The 23,288-nt window shown below is 39.5% G+C and overlaps 2 protein-coding genes across 2 annotated transcripts in view; both read right to left on the bottom strand.

Annotated features, from left to right (window-relative positions):
- The window catches only part of LOC134747035 (endoplasmic reticulum-Golgi intermediate compartment protein 2), a 250,842-nt gene that overhangs the window by 194,667 nt on the left and 32,887 nt on the right, over window positions 1-23,288 (bottom strand). The window lies entirely within an intron of this gene.
- The window catches only part of LOC134747048 (cytokine-like nuclear factor N-PAC), a 75,309-nt gene continuing 57,449 nt past the window's right edge, over window positions 5,429-23,288 (bottom strand). The window contains exons 8-12 of the mRNA XM_063681607.1: window positions 15,504-15,614; window positions 11,173-11,316; window positions 9,888-10,011; window positions 6,934-7,113; window positions 5,429-5,663 (exon numbers count right to left, since the gene is read on the bottom strand). Of these exons, the coding sequence (XP_063537677.1) occupies window positions 5,464-5,663; window positions 6,934-7,113; window positions 9,888-10,011; window positions 11,173-11,316; window positions 15,504-15,614 (759 nt within the window). The 3' untranslated portion in view covers window positions 5,429-5,463. The remainder of the gene's footprint in view (window positions 5,664-6,933; window positions 7,114-9,887; window positions 10,012-11,172; window positions 11,317-15,503; window positions 15,615-23,288) is intronic.

The following is a 23,288-nucleotide window of genomic DNA, read 5'->3' as shown; positions in this document are numbered from 1 at the left end:
CGGGTCAAATCTTGAAATTAAGTTAAATTAGACCCACTTATTGCCATTATTCGATTAAGAGGGAAGTATAGCGCGTAGTCCTTACAAAAAGAGAAAATGTTTTTCCACTTCTAAATATATTCCATTCTCCATTACTTTTTTGTAAGTATATTATTGACATTTGACACAATGATAAACTAGGTTTTATAGGTATTCCTATTTTCAAAATTTGCAATACAAAAAAAAATTAAGCGTAATCTATCAACGTAGAATATATTATTGTACAATCGCCCTCGAGTAGGACAATTGTTTTTCGAGAGAAATTTAACGATCTATATATGCCAGTGAAAGCGAATCAATCAAAAGCCAACTCACCCCGTGTCTGCATGTCGAACGGCTGGTCGGTACCGACACTCTCCAACGGCGAGCTGATGCTGTAGTGGCTGCTGCGAGGGTTTTGAGCACACAAATCGACTGATTTAATACGTTTTTGGTTTATCGCGACCATATCGCGACGAACAAGCTTGCGCCTACGAGAATGAGCGGCCATCGAATCGATCTACCTTCATCTGGCTTTTCATAAACGTCAAAACTATTCGTAGCTTGCACAATGCACGGCACTGTGCAAGCTACGTAATATGTTACACTTAAAATTAACTTCTTGAGATATAGTTGTATTTTTCAGACTAAAATTGGATTCAAGAAATTCACCAAAACCTTAATAAATTTGTGTGCTGATAGGTACCTACTGAAACTCCCGTGTTTAGGTATTACAAACTCTTCCCTATTATGATAAAAAAAACCGGCCAAGTGCGAGCCGGACTCGCGCACCGAGGGTTCCGTACTTTTTAGTATTTCTTGTTATAGCGGCAACAGAAATACATCTGTGAAAATTTCAACTGTCTAGCTATCACGGTTCATGAGATACAATCTGGTGATAGACAGACGGACAGCGGAGTCTTAGTACTAGGGTCCCGTTTTTACCCTTTGGGTACGGAACCCTAAAAAAGTAGTAATTTGCCGGTCCTGCCACACAAACGTGCACGCTGCCGCTGGCGTGTCGGCCGCGAGTAAATCACAGCGGTTCGTATTTTTAGCTGCTTTCTCGTAAACCGTATCTGCCGAAGGTCATTATCGACCGCTGATGCCGCAGTCAGCTTCCGTGCCTAGATTATCGGTTAGGGAGGGAATTAATCTTCGTAAAGTTACACACCTACATATACCTCATGTCATTGTATGTGCAAAGTTTCATTACAATCCAACCCGTAGTTTTAAAATGAGAACAAACCTCCGTTTGTATGGGAAGGTGAATACCAAGTCGGGACAATGGAACTATGGCAGTGAAGTAAAAAACAATAAAAATACAAATATATTGTTTACTTTGGACATATAATTATTAACATTAAAACAAGTGCTTAACTTAACCAAAATTAAAAATAAGTGTACAAAACACGACATCATTAATGCGATTCAATTCATTGTCATAAAAGCTATGGACTAAAATAATATCTTAATTACTTCTTATGGAAAAGGCCAGGGAAGTGACGTTTTCAAGCAAAAGGGTACTACTAGTCGGTAGTCAATAAGGTGATATTGTCAATAATAGCATTTTAAGTCGACCTTATCGACTAACGTGCGGTACCTTTTTTGGAAAACGACACGTACATTTAATATACAGTAAAGTTATAGTAGTTTTTTTTTTCTAATCAACAATATACAAATATTGAACAATTATGTAAAACGCATACTGAGTTTAATTTGCTTTTTATATCGAAAAAAAAATTACTTAAGAGGTTTTTTTTTTAATGATTCCAATTTGCTAAATCACAACCCTTAGGTTAAATTTATAGTAAGGATTTATGATATTAAATGCAATAGTCTAATTATTTATAAAATGAAGTAACTAAGTTGAGAATACAATGTACTTGAATTATGTTAGGGCATTTCTATATTAAGTTGAACCTCTAACTTGCATTGTAGATTTAGTAATTTTTATATTATTCCCACACACAATGACGAACTCTTTCGATTCTAATGCCAGAAAAAAGTGTCCCAAAATTGTATACATTGTATTGAAAATGTAACCAAATGGATAAAAAAAATTGGCGACATTTTTTTTCTCGGTAAATATGGAAAGAGCTTGTGATTTTGAGTAGGTTCCCAATGGAGTTGGCCGGTCTAAGTATTTAGCAGATGGCGCCAGCATAGCTTGCCCAGTCAATCCTTAGAATTGTAAAAAAAAAACCAATTTTATGCCCAGCCTTGGCCCGGCCCTTTAAGCCAAATCTCATAGAAAAAGGGGGCAAGGTATGATGGCGCCATCTATGCAAACCTTTAACAGTTGCCAACCCCATTGGGGGTACAACTTTAAATAGAATTACCCGTTAACCATACGTCTGTACACTAAGGCCACGCATGTGACATTCGACTAACCTACCTATATTGTTATTATTGTTATTAACCTTTTGGACGCCAATGACGGATATATCGGCACCGCAGGTCCAACGCGAGACGGATTAATAGGTCAAAGACCACAGAGCAACATAGACATACGTGCATGTGCATAAAGTTCACTTTCCGTTTTGACACTTCGGTGACGTGGCGTCCGAGTGACAGCTTTTGTGTTTGACACGGCGTCAAAAAGATTAGTAAAGGGATGCACGCATGGGAAACATAATTTCAAAGATTGTTCGACCGTACATCACTTTTAGGATTGTCAGGGCCTCTTGAGCAGTCATTCTGAATACTTTAGACATACTTACATACATACATTTAAAAATATTTAAGACTCATTATTCGTGTATTAATTTCTACAATCAATAATCTTTGAGAAATACTAAGGTTAAAGTCCAGAGCACACCAGCTGTGTGCATAGGCACGTGCGCGTGCGCTAATGTTGGAGCCGTGCACGCTCACGTCACGCACGCGGTGTGCCGTCTCTCATAAAGATCTGTATATTACAACGCGCACGTGCACTTTAAACGCACACGCATCCGGTTTGCACAGCCCTTTCCAATTAAACCCAAAACATATTAATCAACGAGATAAAACACATGAATTTAATGATAAAAGTTAATGTATAGAACTAAATTTATAGTTTATCTAAAACCGATATTATAGCTATATAATAAAATTATGTAATACGCAATTGATTTTGATATTTGATCCTAAAACATTCGGCTGAAACCTTTACATATTTACAAGATGAAATCTTTCGCAAGATACGAGCAGTTCAAACGGTATTTCCTTATGTATAAAACTATATAAGACATAGCCATCACATTTACGTTGATTTTGTATGTTATATAATACGTTGCATTAAGCCAATATTGAAAGGAATTTCGTACACCCGCCTGTTCCTATCTCTATCGCACGCGCGTCATGATGTTAATGACACTGTGCGACCGGGACAACTATATAATAAGTCGCGTGCAATAGAGATAGCAACAGGCGGGTGAATGTACGAATTTCCTGGTGGTAAACGTCTTTCATTTAGTGTGTAAAATCTAAACAAGATGGCGCTGTACGGTGCGATGAATTTTCAAACGTTAACTTTTAACAACCCAACTCATAAAGTTCAGAGCTATACAAAACTATCTATCTATATTATTCATTCGAAGCACAAATTTGTCTTGGATTTTACACATCTAATAATCCAATGAATCTTTGCTAACCGCAACACACTTAACTGAACACGGATAAAACTTATTACGTTGTAATAAGTTCAGTAGTAGTGTAGTTGTTCGTTGTTTTTTTTTTTCAATAAGGATCAAGAATTGTCAATTATGCTACATATACAGTATAATCGAAATTAAAATAACTACGGTTTCACTCATTCGTGTTTCGTGCCCGAGGAAGGACTCCCGAAGAGTCCGAAACATGTCGCCGAATGCGACTAAAAATAATAGTGAGTGAAACCGTACTGATCTAAATATTTTGATATACAGTATATTTTATATTCATGGCGACTGCCCGTATCGCCACCCTGAAGCCTATTAGACTACGAGATACTTACAAGTCCAGTTTCATTATGAAATATGGACTTAAACAACTGAAGACCGCTCATTCTTAAATGATTTATTAAGTAAACAAACTTTTGAACTCAAACAGAATCAGGGGGGGAATGGGGGGGGGAGTGAATTTTCTGTATGGTAGTACTATTAGTTATTCTGTGACAAAATATCGAAAAATATTAATTTCGTTTCCATTCCCAAAAGTTCAAGACATTTAATTATTTCTCTTTATTGCACAATGACAGTTCACATGGCGGACTTATGCCTTAAGGCATTCTCTACCAGTCAACCAATGGCCTAAACCAGAAACACGACATACATATTACACAGAAACAGAGACGCCTCGTTTTTCGTAAAACACTTCTCCGAATTTCTCGGAATTCAGAACAGAATTTTGTTGTATTTATAAGCAGGTGAATGGTTTCGATGAATTATTGACTGTATGCTTGTTTACCAAATAATTCATGTAAGAATAAGGGCTTTCTGGTCCAAAGCCGGATTAACCGACATGCTCACTGCGACTACTCCACACAAAACGGGTCATAGACTAAAGAAATATTTGTTTATTTGAACTGTTAAACGTTTACACTATGTTTACACTGTTATCGCAAGATGAATGACGTCAGACAGCGCCATCTACAGATGTAGTACATAGATGTAGTGTCACGACATTAATTTCACGCCACTAATTTCGTAATGTAAATCTCGCTACTATCATTAGGTACAAATGGAAAATTGTCCACTCGAAATTATGCTTCAAAGTAGAAAAATGATACATCAACTAGGAAAATTGTCTATGTAGCATAATGTCGAAAAATAATTATGTCCAATAGTAAAAATGTCAGATATGGTACAGGTCGAAAAATATTTCTTAATATTTGTTCACGTACACTCAGAAAAAAATATCAATTGTAAATAATTTATAATGGACAAAATTTCATTCCGGCTTAATTAATTTACGACGATTACAAATCTGAATAAAAAATAGTTTTTAGCACAACTACATTTTGACTAGATTCACTTTGGATACTACTACTTTCGATGCAACTTTAGAGCGGTCATTTGAAGGGGACGATTTTTCATTTGTACCTAATAACAGGAAACCCGAAAATATTCCCTATTCTGTTTGGTGGCGGTCGCACCAAACCGTCTTGTTACCGTTAAAGAGTTCGCTAAATTGTTTTGTATGAGAATTTTCATAGTTCTCTGCTGAGTGATGTCGATCAGTCTATCAAGTGTGGTCGGTGTCTATGGCGTTATTCATAAACGCATTGCAAGCCTGAATTAGCTATGAGCCGTTTGTTTTTTTCTGTCATTTTGACGTATTCATTTGTAAGAAAGGGTTAAAACATAATTGAACTAATTCAGGCTCGTAGTTTTATGAATAAGGGTGTTAGTGTTGTTGAGCCTGTTTGTGTTTGTGGTGGTGGTGGTGGTGGTGGTGGTGGTGGTGGTGGTGGTGATGGGTCAGCTAGAAGCGCGCGCGGATGTAGACGGCGGCGACGTCGTGGTTGGCGTAGCCGAGGCGCTTGGCGTGCTTGAAGATCTCGTTGGTGGTGGCGGAGAGCGGGAGCGACTGCTCCAGCGCGTCGCCCAGCGCCAGCGCCAGCTTCAGGTCCTTCTGCATGTGCGACAGCGGCTGGTGCGTCGAGTACGACGACTCGATCATCGCTGTACATTACAAAAATAAACAATCTAATTTATACAACATTAAGTCCCAAAATATTTATCAGTACGGTTTTTACTCACTATTTTTTTTTTTAGTCGCTTTGGGCGACATGTTTCGGATTCTTTGGGAATCCCCAGTGCACGACGTACAACCGCCGCGGACACTCGTGCCTGAGGATGGATTCCCAAAGAATTCGAAACATGTCGCCAAAAGCGACTAAAAATAATAGTGAGTAAAAACCGTACTGATAAATATTTTGAAATATGTCTCACGATAGTTTAAGTGACATTAAGTCCCGTTTATAACTCAGACATAAATGTCCATTTTTATCCTCGACTATATTGGTCCTCGCTGCGCTCGAACCAATATAGATTTGCCTCGGATAAAATTGGATCGCTTTATGCCCTTGTTGTACAATCTACTATTGTTCCCTAGTTAAGCTAATTTTTTGTCAATTCAATAATCTCGTAGACTTAAGTATGGCCTAAAGTCCACCCTAACTTGTTATGGTAATCGGCTCGGTTGAGGCCAGCTCGGTCAGCTAAGGCCAAACCTTCTACTAATGTGTATAAACTACTATATCTACCTCTGCCTTTGAGGATGAAATGTGGACTGGCTAATGGAGTGAGAGCCAGTACATCGAGCAGATCAGCCTGGTTGAGGCCAGCTTGGTCAGCTAAGGCCGAACCTTCTACTAATGTGTATAAACTACTATTATGTAGCTCTGCCCTTGAGGATGAGATGTGGACTGGCTAATGGAGTGAGAGCCAGTACATCGAGCAGATCAGCCTCGTTGAGGCCAGCTCGGTCAGCTAAGGCCGAACCTTCTACTAATGTGTATAAACTACTATTATGTAGCTCTGCCCTTGAGGATAAGATTTGGACTGGCTAATGGAGTGAGAGCCAGTACATCGAGCAGATCAGCCTGGTTGAGGCCAGCTCGGTCAACTAAGGCCAAACCTTCTACTAATGTGTAACATCAACTACTATATCTACCTCTGCCTTTGAGGATGAGATGTGGACTGGCTAACGGAGTGAGAGCCAGTACATCGAGCAGATCAGCCTGGTTGAGGCCAGCTCGGTCAGCTAAGGCCAAACCTTCTACTAATGTGTAACATCAACTACTATATCTACCTCTGCCTTTGAGGATGAGATGTGGACTGGCTAACGGAGTGAGAGCCAGTACATCGAGCAGATCAGCCTGGTTGAGGCCAGCTCGGTCAACTAAGGCCAAACCTTCTACTAATGTGTAACATCAACTACTATATCTACCTCTGCCTTTGAGGATGAGATGTGGACTGGCTAACGGAGTGAGAGCCAGTACATCGAGCAGATCAGCCTGGTTGAGGCCAGCTCGGTCAGCTAAGGCCAAACCTTCCGCTAGTGCTGCCAGCGACACTCCGCCTACGACTTGTAGCACGGAGTTCATTTTGGATGCGTTGCCGATATCGCCTGGAAAGGAGAGGGAGAAATTTACGGTACCGTTTATAATAACCTAATCAGTAAGATGATCGAAGATCGAAAGAGAGGCAAATTTTCTGAATAAATAAAATGAAACTAAATTTCAATGAAATATTAATTGGATTCTATTTTCGAGGCAATATATGTACTTTTAATAAATGTAAATATGTGCTTTAAAAACCGGCCAAGTGCAAGTCGGACTCGCGCACGAAGGGTTCCGTACCATTACGGAAAAAAACAGCAAAAAAATCACGTTTGTTGTATGGGAGCCCCATTTAAATATTTATATTATTCTGTTTTTAGTATTTGTTGTTATAGCGGCAACAGAAATACATCATCTGTGAAAATTTCAACTGTCTAGCTATCACGGTTCATGAGATACTGCCTGGTGACAGACGGACAGACGGACAGCGGAGTCTTAGTAATAGGGTCCCGTTGTTACCATTTGGGTACGGAACCCTAAAAACGGACATTTTGTAGAGTTAACACTGTAAAGATATCATCATGACCGCATGATAGTTTGTTTGTATCAACTAATATTATTAATACTTTTTGAGATATTGGGGAAACAAGAAATATCTAAAAAAAATCCCCTTTTTTTGTTCATAATATATATTTTTTTGTATGGGAATAAATTTTGAATACATGTTTCCACACATCATTACAATCCAATGAAGTATCACACGTATTTTAAGTATTAGTAACTCTATATTTCACCATTTTGAACTTGTCGACTAGACTAAATCGCGCGGTGATGAAACGTGAAATTTTATGTATTATCACGTGAATATTTATTTGTCTTGAGCATATCATGGCCATACCATAGGGAGCATTCCACGAAATTGTCTACCGTTGTCCCGTACGAACGCGAATTTTCTCAAGATTTGCAGGTATAAGTTTCCTTTTCTGTGACAAATGGTCAAAAATATGCACAGTAAAATAATCACCTGCTTTAAACGTCGAAAAAAAAGTCGCAACACAGGAAATAAAATGCGTTTGTACGGAACAGCCCGTGGAATGCTCAATAAACATATGTATAAAGTGTAGTCAAGTGTAAAAATATGAGGCAACATCTCAACATTACTGTTGTTATAATTATACTAGGCCTCATCATTGGATAATTATGAAACTTCATTGTTATCCCATAAGTTTACACTTAACTGAAACATTAAAAAATATATAAATTAAAATGCACACTTAAAATAAACTTAAAATAGGCTCTCGGCATTGCCCGCTAACAGTGAAGAAGAAAAAAACTAATTCTACAACTAGGAAACAAAAATGTAAATAAAAGGGACTAGAAAAATCTGTTTGAAACCGCACTGTCGTTAAATGACAAGCATAACTTTAGAACCAGACTATGGATTTTTTCCTAAAACCCCTTTTTCTTTAAGTCGGTTAAATAGCTTGTCACCCGATATCTCATTTGACGACGCCTCATTTGCTCCGTAGTTTTGACGCTAGCGTGGAACACGCAACATAATCATACCTAGATAGGGAAGGGTTAATAGTCAGGTCAAGAGTTTAGTCAAGTAAAAACCGGCCAAGTGCGAGTCGTACTCGCGTTCCAAGGGTTCCGTACATTACACAATTTAAACAATGTATTTTTTATGCGAAACGTGAGTGAAATTTCTTTAAAAAACCTGTACGGGTCGGATCAAAAACTAAGTAGTCAAGTCCGACTCACGCCTGACTGCACATTTCTAATAGGTTTTCCTGTGATCTATAGGTAAAGATCCATTTTGTGTATTTTTTTCAAAATTTTAGACCCAGTAGTTTCGGAGATAAAGGGTATGGTAATTTTTTGCCTATTTTCTTGAATAACTTCTATAATTTTCTTATTTACCCCCCAAAAGTGGCCCCCATGTTTAAAATTAATTTGTGTACCTTACATGTCCGTCTTTGGGTCACAAACTTACATATGTATACCAAATTTCAACTTAATTGGTCCAGTAGTTTCGGAGAAAATAGGCTGTGACAGACAGACAGACAGACAGACGCACGAGTGATCCTATAAGGGTTCCGCTTTTTCCTTTTGAGGTACGGAACCCTAAAAAACTGAAAAAACGAAAAAACCGGCCAAGTGCGAGCCGGACTCGCGCACCGAGGGTTCCGTACATTACATAATTTTAACAATGTATTTTTTATGCGAAACGTGAGTGAAAGGTAAATTGCGGTTTACGATTTATGACGTATAAATAAAAACTACTTACCAGAACTCGTTCAAACTAATTTTCGGTGGAAGTTTGCATGGTAATGTACATCATAATTTTTTTTTCAGTTTTATCATTCTTATTTTAGAAGTTCAAGGGGGGGACACACATTTTACCACTTTGGAAGTGTCTCTCGCGCAAACTATTCAGTTTAGAAAAAAATGATATTAGAAACCTCAATATCATTTTTGAAGACCTATCCATAGATACCCGTATGGGTTTGATTTTTCGAGTTTCAGTTCCAAGTATGGGGAGCCCCCAAAATTTATTGTTTTATTTTTATTTTTGTGTGAAAATCTTAATGCGGTTCACAGAATACATCTACTTACCAAGTTTCAACATAGTTCATATAGTTTCAGAGAAAAGTGGCTGTGACATACGGACGGACAGACAGACAGACAGACAGTCAGACGCACGAGTGATCCTATAAGGGTTCCGCTTTTGAGGTACGGAACTCTAAAAAACTGAAAAAAGTGAGTTTAAAGCTTTGTGCGGTATCAAACCCGTGAGCGGGCAAGCGCCTGCGCGCGCATCGGAGACGTGGACCACTACCGAGGTAGAAGGAGTTCCTGCTCATGGCCTTGAAGCAGGACTGGCAGTCGTCGAACAGCGACCGGTCGCCGGCCGCCAGCACGATCAGGGTGCCCTCCTCCGCTTGCGTCTTTGATCCTTGGATCTGGAATTATAACAAACGGTTTAGGGTTAGACGAAAAATATAATAGGATCGAGCGGTAAATTCACTGCTACCTATCGACACAAGATTAAAACTAAAAATAACTTTAACTGGTTATCTCTACGTAACCCGCCGCGGTAACTAGTATCAGTACCTATGCCTCCAGATAACGGCCGCCTTTGCCTCCCACAGCTTCGACGATGTCGTGGCTGGTGTCCGCGTCGATGCTGGTCATCTCTACGTAACCCTCCGCGGTAACTAGTATCAGTACCAAGTATCAGTAACAGCTAGTATCAGTATTACCTGTGCCTCCAGATAACGGCCGCCTTTGCCTCCCACAGCTTCGACGATGTCGTGACTGGTGTCCGCGTCGATGCTGGTCATCTCTACGTAACCCTCCGTGGTAACTAGTATCAGTACCTGTGCCTCCAGATAACGGCCGCCTTTGCCTCCCACAGCTTCGACTATGTCGTGACTGGTGTCCGCGTCGATGCTGGTCATCTCCACGTAACCCTCCGCGGTAACTAGTATCAGTACCAAGTATCAGTAACAGCTAGTATCAATACCTGTGCCTCCAGATAACGGCCGCCTTTGCCTCCTACAGCTTCGACGATGTCGTGACTGGTGTCCGCGTCGATGCTGGTCATCTCTACGTAACCCTCCGTGGTAAATAGTATCAGTACCTGTGCCTCCAGATAACGGCCGCCTTTGCCTCCCACAGCTTCGACGATGTCGTGACTGGTGTCCGCGTCGATGCTGGTCATCTCTACGTAACCCTCCGTGGTAACTAGTATCAGTACCTGTGCCTCCAGATAACGGCCGCCTTTGCCTCCCACAGCTTCGACGATGTCGTGACTGGTGTCCGCGTCGATGCTGGTCATCTCTACGTAACCCTCTGTGGTAACTAGTATCAGTACCTGTGCCTCCAGATAACGGCCGCCTTTGCCTCCCACAGCTTCGACGATGTCGTGACTGGTGTCCGCGTCGATGCTGGTCATCTCTACATAACCCTCCGCGGTAACTAGTATCAGTACCAAGTATCAGTACCTGTGCCTCCAGATAACGGCCACCTTTGCCTCCCACAGCTTCAACGATGTCGTGACTGGTGTCCGCGTCGATGCTGGTCATCTCTACGTAACCCTCCGTGGTAACTAGTATCAGTACCTGTGCCTCCAGATAACGGCCGCCTTTGCCTCCCACAGCTTCGACTATGTCGTGACTGGTGTCCGCGTCGATGCTGGTCATCTCCACGTAACCCTTGCCTTCCAGTGACTGGCAGTGCAGCACGCCGCAGTTGCCGAACACCATCTGAAATTAACAAAGAGCGATTAGAGAAAAAAATAAATGAAACTGGAAAGTGTATTGAACGTGATTGAGGGCATTTGACGGCGTACGCCACAAGACCCCTTATTCAATTATTTAATTTATGTTTTATTCCATTTTTTGCAAATACATAAGTCAACAATCACAGATTAGGACAAACGATTAATAGCTAATTGAGGCTTGTAGGGCGCTTATGAAAACCGCCATTAGAACATTCTTAGCGTTATGGGCACGACTTTTCGAAATGACATTCGGCGCTCTAATCGTCCAAAGTGTAGAAGTAAGAAAGTAAGAAAAACACGAGAATCAACGGTATGGTTCTGAAATCTTTGCAGAGGTTTCCTCATAGCATAGACAATAGGGATATTGCATGTATTTAATATAAATAATTTCACACCATGCACGAAATAAAACGTAGGCAGCATTTATTTTTTTGACACAATTTGAACGGGACGTCACTTGTGCTGTTTTCATATAAATTCTAGTGACTAAACGTTTTTACAGTTTGACAAAAGTAACTAATTTGATTAGCAGGAAAGTACCCTATTTGCTGCCTGACTAGCGTTAATATAAGATGATAGTACAGGTACTGTAATAACTCAAATGAGACCTACGCATCAGGTTTAATGGGCAAGTGCTAGACACAGAGCACCTTAGCGTTTATCGCAGACGGCATAAAGGGGCCCACTGACTATCAGTCCGCCGGACGATATCGGCCTGTCAGTTGGTTGTAACTGTAAAATTTTTGTTCTAACTGACAGGCCGATATCGTCCGGCGGACTGATAGTCAGTGGGCCCCTTAAAATGTGCACTTTGCCGTATTAACATTAAATGTAAATTAAGAGTGTTTTATGATTTCTTTATACCACAACACAGATGGGAGTGATATAATACCTATATAATCACTGCACAGTATAAAACAAAGTCGCTTTCCGCTGTATGTCCCTATGTATGCTTAGATCTTTAAAACTACGCAACGGATTTGGATGTGTTTCTTTTAAATAGATAGAGTGATTCAAGAGGAAGGTTTACATATATGTATAATTTGTAAAGGTTTTGTGTAAATTAGTTGAACTACCGAACTACCTAGTGCGAAGCCGGGGCGGATCGCTAGTTTTTTATTAAAGGAAAATATACTAAACTGTGTGTTTATTTATACCTCTAATACTAAACAGTACCTAATCAGCTTAAAGCTGCAGCTTAAAGCTTGTAAAAAAAATCCATTCATTTAATTTATTGTAAATTTTTAAATTAATTTAATTTAATTAGTATTTAAAATATTAACAATAGATTTTAAGTCACCATGTACCTAACCCCAATGGATCCTAGTTATCTAAATAAATAAATTATAAAATTAAATTAAAAATTAAAGGTTAGCGGGAACACACTTTACGAAAAGTATTCTCTGTTATGTGCAACAGTGTTTTACTTCTATTGACAGTTCGATCGGAAAATGCCTAATTATACTTTTATTTTTTGAATTTCAATTTTTATTTATTTAAGACAACAATGGCCCATAATGGTTAGTAGGTAACAATTAACAATTAAGATTAAAAAAACTAAGTGTTAGTGGAACAAAAAAGCAGAAAGCGACAAACAAAAACAGACAGCAATAACATTAAGGCGGTTCCCTGACATATCACCTAACAAATTTTCAATTTTGTACTGCAGTTATAGATCAATTGGAACCACTTGACAAATTAGTACAATCGAAATGTAATTTTAGTGTCTAGAATATAAAAACAAAGTTCAAGCTGTGCAGTCCGGAAATGCGTGGAAAGGTTATTCGGATACTATAAACGCTAACGTTTTTCTGATGGACAAAGCAATGCCATTAGTTTTATCGAATGTAGGGCAAGACACCCTGCTGGCCCAGCCTTGTGCTTTAGGCACTCCCGGGGGGCGAAGTTAATTCCATAACTACGAAAATATACCAGCAGTCAAATCAGCTACTTTATCGAACGTCAAAAGATGAAGTTAGTATGAGAACGCATTCTGTGACGTCACAATGAACTGAGTTTTAGTTGATTTTATACTAATGGGGTTGGCCGGTCGAAATAATTAGTAGATGGCGCCAGCATAGCTTGCCCTGTCAATCCCTAGAATTGTGTCAAATTTTAGTTTTTTTAATGCCCTGGATGCCAGCCCTTGGGGCAAGCTATGATGGCGCCATCTCTGCAAACCGTTGACAGTTGCCAATATCCTGAAGAAAGGCCAGGTCAAGAGCACCCTAAACCGGCGAGCGTGTATGAGGAATGTTATGAAATTGAAGGAAGCGAAAGAGGTATTTCAGGATCGTAGCAAGTGGAAATCCGTGGTCTCTGCCTACCCCTCCGGGAAATAGGCGTGATTATATGTATGTATGTATATTGACTTATTGTAATATGCCCAGAAGAAAAGACATTGTTTGCATTATTTAAGCTGATTCATAGAAAATTCTGAAAAGCGTAAGAAGCCCATTCATTATAGTCCATTATCAAGAAGCTATAATTTCAACCGCAAAAAGTGTAGGTGGACATAATTGCCAAGTACTTTTCAATTTACATTACATCTAATTAAGCTCCATTCCATTCCAATTCAATGGCGCCTTAATGTCGATGCACACACAATAGTTATAGTCCGTAACAATAAACGAATGCTTTATGCAAACGAACCATTAGCTAATGCGAAGGTAAAGGTCGAACGACCTTACGCCTGTATGTAGGTTACGGTGGCATCGTTGATCGGGTCGCCACTTTCCCGAATGAAGGTTGAGGGAGACGATGGCTGAGATACGCGTCATACTCGTGAACGGGTGCCGTTTGTGGAGTCCGGTCTGTTTAAGTTTACACGGGCTTCATTTTACCTATGTAACTTTACTTTTGAGTGGCATTAACGTGAGGCACTTCATTCGGTTCTTGTCTGTTTGTCTGATTTAATATCTTCTTTTTATTAATTATATACGCGAATTAAAAATTGCCTACTCCAGAGCACACAGTCGCTGTGGCCGAAATCGGTCAGGAGAGCATCATCAATTATATAACAATTCAAGTCTTGGAGGCCCTTTACATCTCTGGATAATTTGATGATCTTTTTTATTATTATATACCTACATCTCTGACACCTAGAGACTTTTACATCTCTAAACAATTTTAGTACTTCTGTTGTTTGTATATTTTTTATTAGTTTTTTTTTGTGTAATTTGACATGTATATTTATGTAATTGTTTTTTTGTAATTTTTGGTTAATTTTATTGTTTGTAAAAATTGACATGTAAAAGTGCCCCTGTGGCCTATTTGCTGAATAAATGTTTGATGTTTGTTTGATGTTTGACTGGGGCTTCAGGAAACTTGAACTGTGACGGTTAAGGCTAGTCCAAATTTTTCGGATAAAGTCCTTCCGGGTAGTGTAATTATCAATTAAGAAACAGACATATATGAGGAGCTGGTTGCGGTGCCCAATATAGTTGGCGAGATCAAAGCCACACGACTCCGCTGGCTTGTTCACCTGGAGAGGATGGGAGAGGATCGTGCTGTGAGAAGGGCGTATGTGGGGCACCCGGGCGGAAAACGTCCGTCTGGGCGTCCCAGATACCGCTGGAGTGACGAAGCACTAAAAGACCTGTCCGTCCTCGGAATACCCAACTGGCATGAAGTGGCGTAGAATAGGGCAGAGTGGCGCTCTCTTGTGTCAGAAGCCAAGATCCTTTTTGGGTCACTGAGCCAGTGAAGTAGTAGTAGTAGTAGACAACGCGACGAGCTGAAAGCACGCCAGCCTGCTTCCATTCATTACCGTTATGTGGCTGGTGTTCTCACGTGCTCTCAATGTGCGCGGGGGTTCGCCTCGAAGATCGGCTACGTCAGCCATATTCGGGCGCACGAGCGCCGTGCTAACTGTAACAGTTAGCTCCTAGTTACTAGGAGTCGAAGTGGTCGCCATGGTCGAAATCGGCCGGAAGGATCATCATCAGTAGTAGACATATATACGTCGTTTTCAAGCAAAACGTACCACATTGTCGCTTGCCTTAAGGGCGCGCTGACACGTTATTCTTATACAAGCAAATTTCGTTTTTATGGTAAGCGACAATGTTGTACCTTTTACTTAAAAACGTCACATATATAACTTCGTAAAGCCAGGCCACACACCAGAGCGGCATGTGACCGCATCGGTGTGATATGTCAAGATGTAAGTACCTCCTTAGCTGCCTGTGGGTCCGCGACACACGAGAAGGTGATGTCGGCCTCCTCGACCACGTCGCACGGTGTCACCGCTACTGTCGCCCCAACTTTCTCGAAGTCCTTGCACTGTAACAATAATAATAACACTTTTAGCATGTTCAGCAAGACAGTTTATATGCCACTAGGCAAATAAAAGAAGGGTTCTCTGGGGGCCGGATTTAGAGGAGTGGAGGCCCCCTGGCCCTAAATTATTTTTCCGAAGTCTCTATTGTGGGGGCCCCTCTTTTGTGGAGGCCCGGGGCAGTTGCCCCGGTTGCCTTCCCCTAAATCCGGCCGTCAGGGTCTTTTGGAAAAAGTTTCCTATAGGTTTTTTTCCTAATATTGCCATTTGAAAAGATATATATTGTCTAAATAACTAATTTTTATCAGTAAAACACATGTAAAACAAGATCTATCGTTATATAGTCACTAAGTTTAATTGGGGATAACATTTTAAGCTAAATACACCTACAAACTTAGTAACAAATTGTAACAAGACACAAATCAAAATATTATTGATAACCACGCCATCTATGAACACTTCAGCGTACTCCAGTTTCCACAGTCCCCCACTAGATGGCGGCGCGCGCTGCCCCGCGGCGCGAATCGATACGCGAGCCGGCTCACGTCAACGACCGGGCGGCCGCCACGCGAACGACGCCATCTTGCCAATGCCCGCTTCGTGCGAAACACTAAACCCAACGAGTCATCAAACGTACAACATTCAATTTCAAAAGGACTTAAACTTGTACTATTCATACGTTCTTAGTATCTTTCGGCCCTGGAGTTTAACACAATGCGATAGGATACAAGGGTTGTTGGAAAGCGTGGTAACGGTTTGCATGCGGTACTCGACTCGAAATTCGCAGGGCTATGAATGATTACGACATAATATGTATCAATGGTCACTGTTATCGTTGTCCGATAATACGGAAATAGAGCGTGCACGAAACAGCAGAATATAATATGCCCGGCAGACAGGAATAATGGAGTTATTTGCATTTTGATGACCTGCCAGCGTTATTCACTAATACCTATTAGTGACAGCGTTTATAGATATTGATATTGTAGTTGTTCTGATAACGATTATAGCCGCTTTGATACCTATAAAATGCCTGTGCCAGATTAGGTATAATCTGTAAAAGTCTATTTAAAAACTTCCCGAGACAGGTATTGTTAAGATGAGAATCTTCAAACGTTGCCCTACAACTTTGATCACAGGCAGTATTCAGACTACTACTATAATATATATTCCTACATAAAAAGTTAATTCTACGCATCAGCACCTTTACTGTAACAAAATGTGCTGTTGATAAATAAATAACGTTGCAAATTAGGAAAAAACGTTGAATAAACAACCATTATTTGGGGTAAACAAACGATACACACGGGGTCTCTAAAGGGGTGATTACCAGTCCGCCGGACGATATCAGCCTGTCAGTTGTTCGGAACTGTCAATTTTTTGTTCTGACTGACAGGCTGATATCGTCCGGTGGACTGATAAACCTTAACCCTCTAACTTCTTCAGATTTGAACTGACTAGGTAATGGCCCGCAAGCCTTACGCAATGTCTGTAACTGCGTAGGTATAATTAGCATATATTGAAATTACTACCTAAGTTATTACACCTATTACGAACAATTCTTCGCCTAGATTCCCCAAAATGGCCGAAGTATTTGTAATTCAGTACGGATATGAGGGTAAAGGTTACCTATCGTCATGAAAATTACAGAATAAAGCATCAATTTATATCGAGCACTGTCAAGCTATCATGTCGTTATCACGTCCATAGATGACGCAGGGTCAGATAGAAAGAGGCCGCGGCGCCTCATCAACACGCTGGAACCTCATAAAAAAGACCACATGGGTATTACATTACTCCACAAAGGTATGTAGAATAGAAATATTTTTATTCGTAAACCCAAACACAATCGAAACAAAATACAGATAAGAAAAACGTACAAAGAAGAAAGTGCCACGAAATTGCCACATCTCAGCATGTTACTGGCGACTTCCAGCGCTTATCTTCCCATGAGACCATCAAGTGAGAAGAATCACGTCAGGTAACAAGCCAAAATAATTAAACATAAAACAAATGTATAGTGGAGTGAGCTCCCAGACGACGTCTGGCTAACGACGTCTTTGGATAGAGACTATGACTACAACAACCAGCATAACAACCATGTCCATGACCCTGTCAAGAGGGAACGTACGAGAATAAGACCGGAGTAGTAACAACTAGACTACTTATCTTACCCAGCAAGTCCCAAGCCTCTGATTATCCGTAATTTTAGCGTTCGACAAGCATAAACAATAAACATATCGATTTTCCTGAAAACGATTACGTAAGTAAAATATTTACATCGCGTTTTATCAGGCCGATCGTTAACAAGTTGACGATCAACAAAATGGCGTTTACAAGAGTTTGAGTCTGGTGTCAACGAAGGTCAATAATGTTTGCACAGACGCCGCGGGGCGCTCAATGAAATAGGTACAAGTGTTTTGCCTGCGAATGTTAGTGTTAACTTGCCTTGCAAAAGTTGCTTAGTTACAATTCCTATGATATTAAATTATTCTGAAGTACAGAATTGTCATACAAATCCGGTACAAATCTGTACCGAACGAACGCATAAATAGTATGGCACTCAATAAATTTGCTGGCTTAGACCCTCATTTGTTAAACAAGTTCATTGTTTTCTTTTACGCAGTGCGGCTGGCTAAATGGCTACAGAAAGGACGGATTTCGTTCTGAGTAAGCAAAATCAAGCTCGTTTAATCAATTTTACCGTCGTACATCAGTTCATTCGGAAATACGAGTAACTCTTGGGCTATTATGTAGTACGCTCGGATGGCCGAACCAAACTCAGGAAGAAATGAACCTATATAAATTTAAAGAACGTAATTATTTCTAATTAGCATACTTAAAGCTGGCTCGGTTTAAGAGGATTGCAAGTAGAAGCGTGGTTACAGGAGTTAACTCGACAGATTGACCTGGATTAGGTTATAAAGGTCGCCGAAATGCAGTAAAAATAGACGAGCAACCATTCGTCTCCAGTCTCTAGGGGAAAACGTATAGATAAATGGGGATCTTTACGCAGTTATTACACTGATGCGGATCTGCACACCGCACCGGTGTGTGACCGAGACAGCGCTATGCACTTATGTCCCGCTTGCCGCCTTACCATGGTGAGTCTTGACAAGCCTTTATTAATATAAGAAGTCGTATCTAGTATCTATTACATAAGGTGACACACTCACAGACCAAAGACCTGGTTATTGTCGCCGAGAACCAGTAGACACAGAAGAAGAGCTGTTCATCGTAAGGACAAATTCACAACTATACAATTGCGAAAGTTACCTTGTCATGTGAACTGACATTTGTATTTAATCCGCGGTGGTATGTTACGTGTTACGACAATGTATTGAACATAATGTAGGTACTTATAGCTGTTTCAAATGCTGACCAGCAACGTAGCATGTACAAGAAAACTAAGGGTTCCTTAGTCGTGATTGTTGTCTAACTCACGAGTCTCGAGACCCCCTGTAGGGTCTTGAACCGATTTCACTGATGCATTAGATTCCCATTTCGCTTATTATATTATGTCTGCCAAAATATAACCGAAGCCGTTATTGGGTGAATGGTTAACTAACACCCATAAACTATATATTTACTTAGGTCATTACAACCAAGTTGTTTAGAACCGTTATCGAGTTCTAAATTACAAATATAGACACAAATACCTATTGACAATTTGGGTACTATGCACATGTTTTTTGGCCACCCTGTATACGAATTACGAGTACAGTAAAGAAGTATGACATAAGCCAGCCATTAAAATTATCAGGAATAATTTTAACGACAAACAGTTTATGGTGTCGTTAACCCACGGTGACGGAAGTTAGCACACCAGGGAAACCATGCAACATCGGTTAACTGATCATTTATAAGTCTATTGCACTGACATAACGTCAGACAGAATGCTTGCGTTACTAATCATAGTCTCATGAGGACAGTCGCAATGATATGTGCGCGTGTCGAAACGGTGAGTCGATGGCACACTAGCTTGTAACATTAAACAAACTGTAAAAATAACAAACAAGACTTCTTCGCAACAAGATAACGAGTTTCAGTCTTCATGAATAAATAAATCACATTATTCATGAAATTAGTGTCAGGGTCATATGTACATGTACAGTACCTAATGGTAGCAGGCGAAATCGATTATCGTATATCGTATAGAAGCTATCATTACTTCGAAGTAATGATAATGTCTAATAGCGTCTGTAAATAAGGAGCTGTGTGTGTTCGCACGTCGGTCTCTCAGATCACGATCACACGTCTCTTGCTTGTGTGGCCTTGTAAACGCATAGCAACAATTCTATAGAGAGAACATTCAAGTTATACTTACATCAATTGGTAGCATTTGATGAACGCTGGTGACCCAGCCATAGGGTTCGTAATAGCGCTAAGGCAATTGAAGAACATAATAAAAATAAAAACAAAAAATATTCAGCAGTTGTTCTTCGGTAAAAGAAAACATCGTGCGAAAAGTTGTGTACTTATGTGTACTTAGGTGTTATGTGTTTCTGGCTTCTAAGTGGATCTAATTGTACAAATAAAAGAAGTATGACTGCTACTGTACTGGTCAATAGTTTTTATATTTTAATGTGGATGAATAGTTATAATAATTCAACTAAAATTATATTTAATTTGTATAGCTGTAGTATTATATATATATTTATTTATTTTATATTTGATTCGTATAGCTGTTGTAATTATATTTAAGTTGTATTTGTTGCGCTCTCTCGGAAGGGTTTCCACGGAAGACCAGCGTCGGGGGCCTCATAGGTTCCTTGACATGAAGCTGAGTGGAGACCATTTCAGGAACGCTTTATAACCAGCAATCTATGTCAGTGTTATTAGTTAAGATTTAAATTAAGCGTTTTTGAATAAAGCATCTTCTATTCTATTCTATTCTATTCTAAAAGCAGACTAATCTCAATAGGAATTAATTATCTTTCCGGATTGGTCATAGGTAAACGCTTTCATAAAAACTAGTTCCTTCTCTAATTCTTCGATTGCCAAAAGCGGACTCCAGACCGAAACCGTACGTAAGATGAAAACGTGTAAGTAAAAATACACGCCTTCCAGCAACTGAACGGAAGAAAACACGCCGGAAGGACTCATAGTCATAGGGGTCAAGGGCATAGAATTAGAACTTGATCCATTAGGACAAGGTGACAAATAATAACCGTCAGTGTTGACTTAAACCTCGTGTAGTTGTTTCATTGCCTCCCCGCGGCAATTGTCGTTAGACAATGAAACAAAGCAATTGAACAATGAATATGAATATTATTTCCGAGGCTTGCTTGACTGTAAACAGCTATGTTCCGTGGCCTAAATTGTTCTTAGTAGGTCTGTTTATCATTAAAGTTTTCGTAATAGGTATATATCCTTCTACTTCTGCGTACGGTCAAGGAATTTAATTTTAGTACCATTTCGTATCTTCTCACAGTGACAATAGTTTGAGGTCCCTAGCGTCTTATACAGGGTGGCTAAAACATAAGTGCATTCCCGTGGCCAGGGAGGTGTTGGGATTATACTGAGCAACTTTTACTATGGGACCAACCCCGAAATCGCGATATTTTTTTTGGGTGTTTCATACATTTTGGCTGCTCCATTATGGGAGGGTAAATTTGGCCATGTCATGGGTTTAGATGTAAAGCTTTGATTGAAAGTAATAGGCAAGATGCTATATTACAATTATAGTACACAATTGTATTTTTTTCATAGGTTTTTACGTTTCTATAAGAATTTCCGCGATGTAGTAAAAAAGCCGATTTTCATGATATTTTTTTTTATATTATTCAAGTAAAGGCAAATTGATGGCTTTTACGCCGTAATCAGGAAGCGGGCCGCTTCGATGATGAGGCGTGTGCGCGGCTCCACGAACACCATCTTACAAACACTGGCCGAGAGGTGGGACCCCGATACTGCGGCGATGGATTGAACTCCATTCCACAGTGGGGAAATAAAAATTTGAAGGATTTTTAATTGTAATGAATTTGTTATTAAAATTGTAATTTTATTTTATTTTAATGTAATTTTATTTTATTTTAATGTATTTTATTAACAAATTATTTCCTGTGTACTAACATAGTTCTAAGTATTACCTATTGTTACTAACATATTTAGTTTTAATTTAGGATTAGTTATTTTATTTTATTTTAAATGTAAATGTAATTGTATATGGGATTTTTATTCTGAAATAAATTAATTGAATTGAATTGAATTGAAAGGTTACAGTTAATTTTGAAAGAATATCAAGTAATGCAGAAGAATGATAAAAAAAGATCCAATATAATTGATCTATATAAAGTTATAGTTTTCCCCTAATTTTCATTATCCTATTGCACACAAATGTAGGTGCCCTTTAAACAAGAATATATAGTGACAACGCAGTTCGCCGCTTTGTTTTTCACCTTTACAGGTACATTTCAGTAAATGTATACAATTATGAACCTTGTACCGTTGGAATAAGTACAGAAATGGGCGGCCCGTGGCACCCTATACTCGTGGCTATGTCGCCCGCAGGACTCCAACCTCCAACACAAACATTACCGCTTTGCACCTGCTCTTTTTTTATATCCAAGTGTTCCCTAGCAACGGCTCCACAGTTGTTTTCATAAAGTTTGTAATGCATATCGAATGAGGGTTCGACGTGCTTGGATATTGGCACAACGACCCTATTCTCAACGATTCTGTATTATTGCAAACACGCTGACAAGTGCGAGTTAGACCTCTGATGTATTGTAATGCAGAAGTTGTATGTAAGGGATGAGCTTGCAGTCAGAAAAAAAAAGTGTTGTTCTAATTCCTAACCAAGCTCAGACTAGTAAAACGTACAATAGCTTGCTTAATCTTAATTTTGCTTGCTTTAGATGACTATTATAAATTAGTATAGGTAATACTTATGCTAAATTTATAAAAAGGTTATAAGCACTGTAAGTAACCCTAACTGCATTGTTACGAGTATTAGACCATTATGGGCCATTGTTGTCTTTTATATAAATAAATAGAATTGAATTGAAATAGCAGGTCCACAACGATCCAATAGGTTACTTATGAGTAATTAAAGAACCCAATAATGATTCGCCAAAGAAACGCTTGTACTCGGGAGCCGAATGGAATAACAATATAATGCGAATTTCCAGGCATATAGGTAGTATTGTCCTATGTATGACGCACTGCAATTAATAAGCTTCGTCCCCACATTTTTGGCGCCCGTCCACGAGTGAATAAATTATCACTAATGGGTCAACATTTTTTTCGTTGTCTTGTTTCTGACCACTGTGTCACGCTTCTATTTTTATTTTTTATCAAATAAATAAAAAAGTTGAGTGCTATTGCATGTCTTTCTAGCTGTAGAGTGTATTATAATTCTCTTGAGTAAAATTAAAAACTAAATTCACTCCATACAAAAAGCTCCACTGTCACACTTTTTGGGGGACAAAAACAAGAAAACGAAAAAAAATTAGACCCTAATACGTTTATGACGCAGTATACGGTTTTTTACCACGTGTCGGTGTCAAACAAGCCTTCGGCATAATGGTAAGCGGACGCTGAAACTATTTACGCATGCAACTCCAGCCTTGCTGACGACGCTTTGCAATTATACAAGACAGTGTGGCATCTCCCGTCACTGTCAACATCGTGCCACAGGATCTAACAGATGGCGTTGTATGAAGCGTCATACATAT

The sequence above is a fragment of the Cydia strobilella genome, chromosome 14, assembly GCF_947568885.1.
Source record: "Cydia strobilella chromosome 14, ilCydStro3.1, whole genome shotgun sequence".
In the NCBI taxonomy this organism is placed as follows: domain Eukaryota; kingdom Metazoa; phylum Arthropoda; class Insecta; order Lepidoptera; family Tortricidae; genus Cydia; species Cydia strobilella.
Note: the sequence above shows the minus strand (reverse complement) of the source record. Positions and strands in the feature narration are given on the sequence as shown.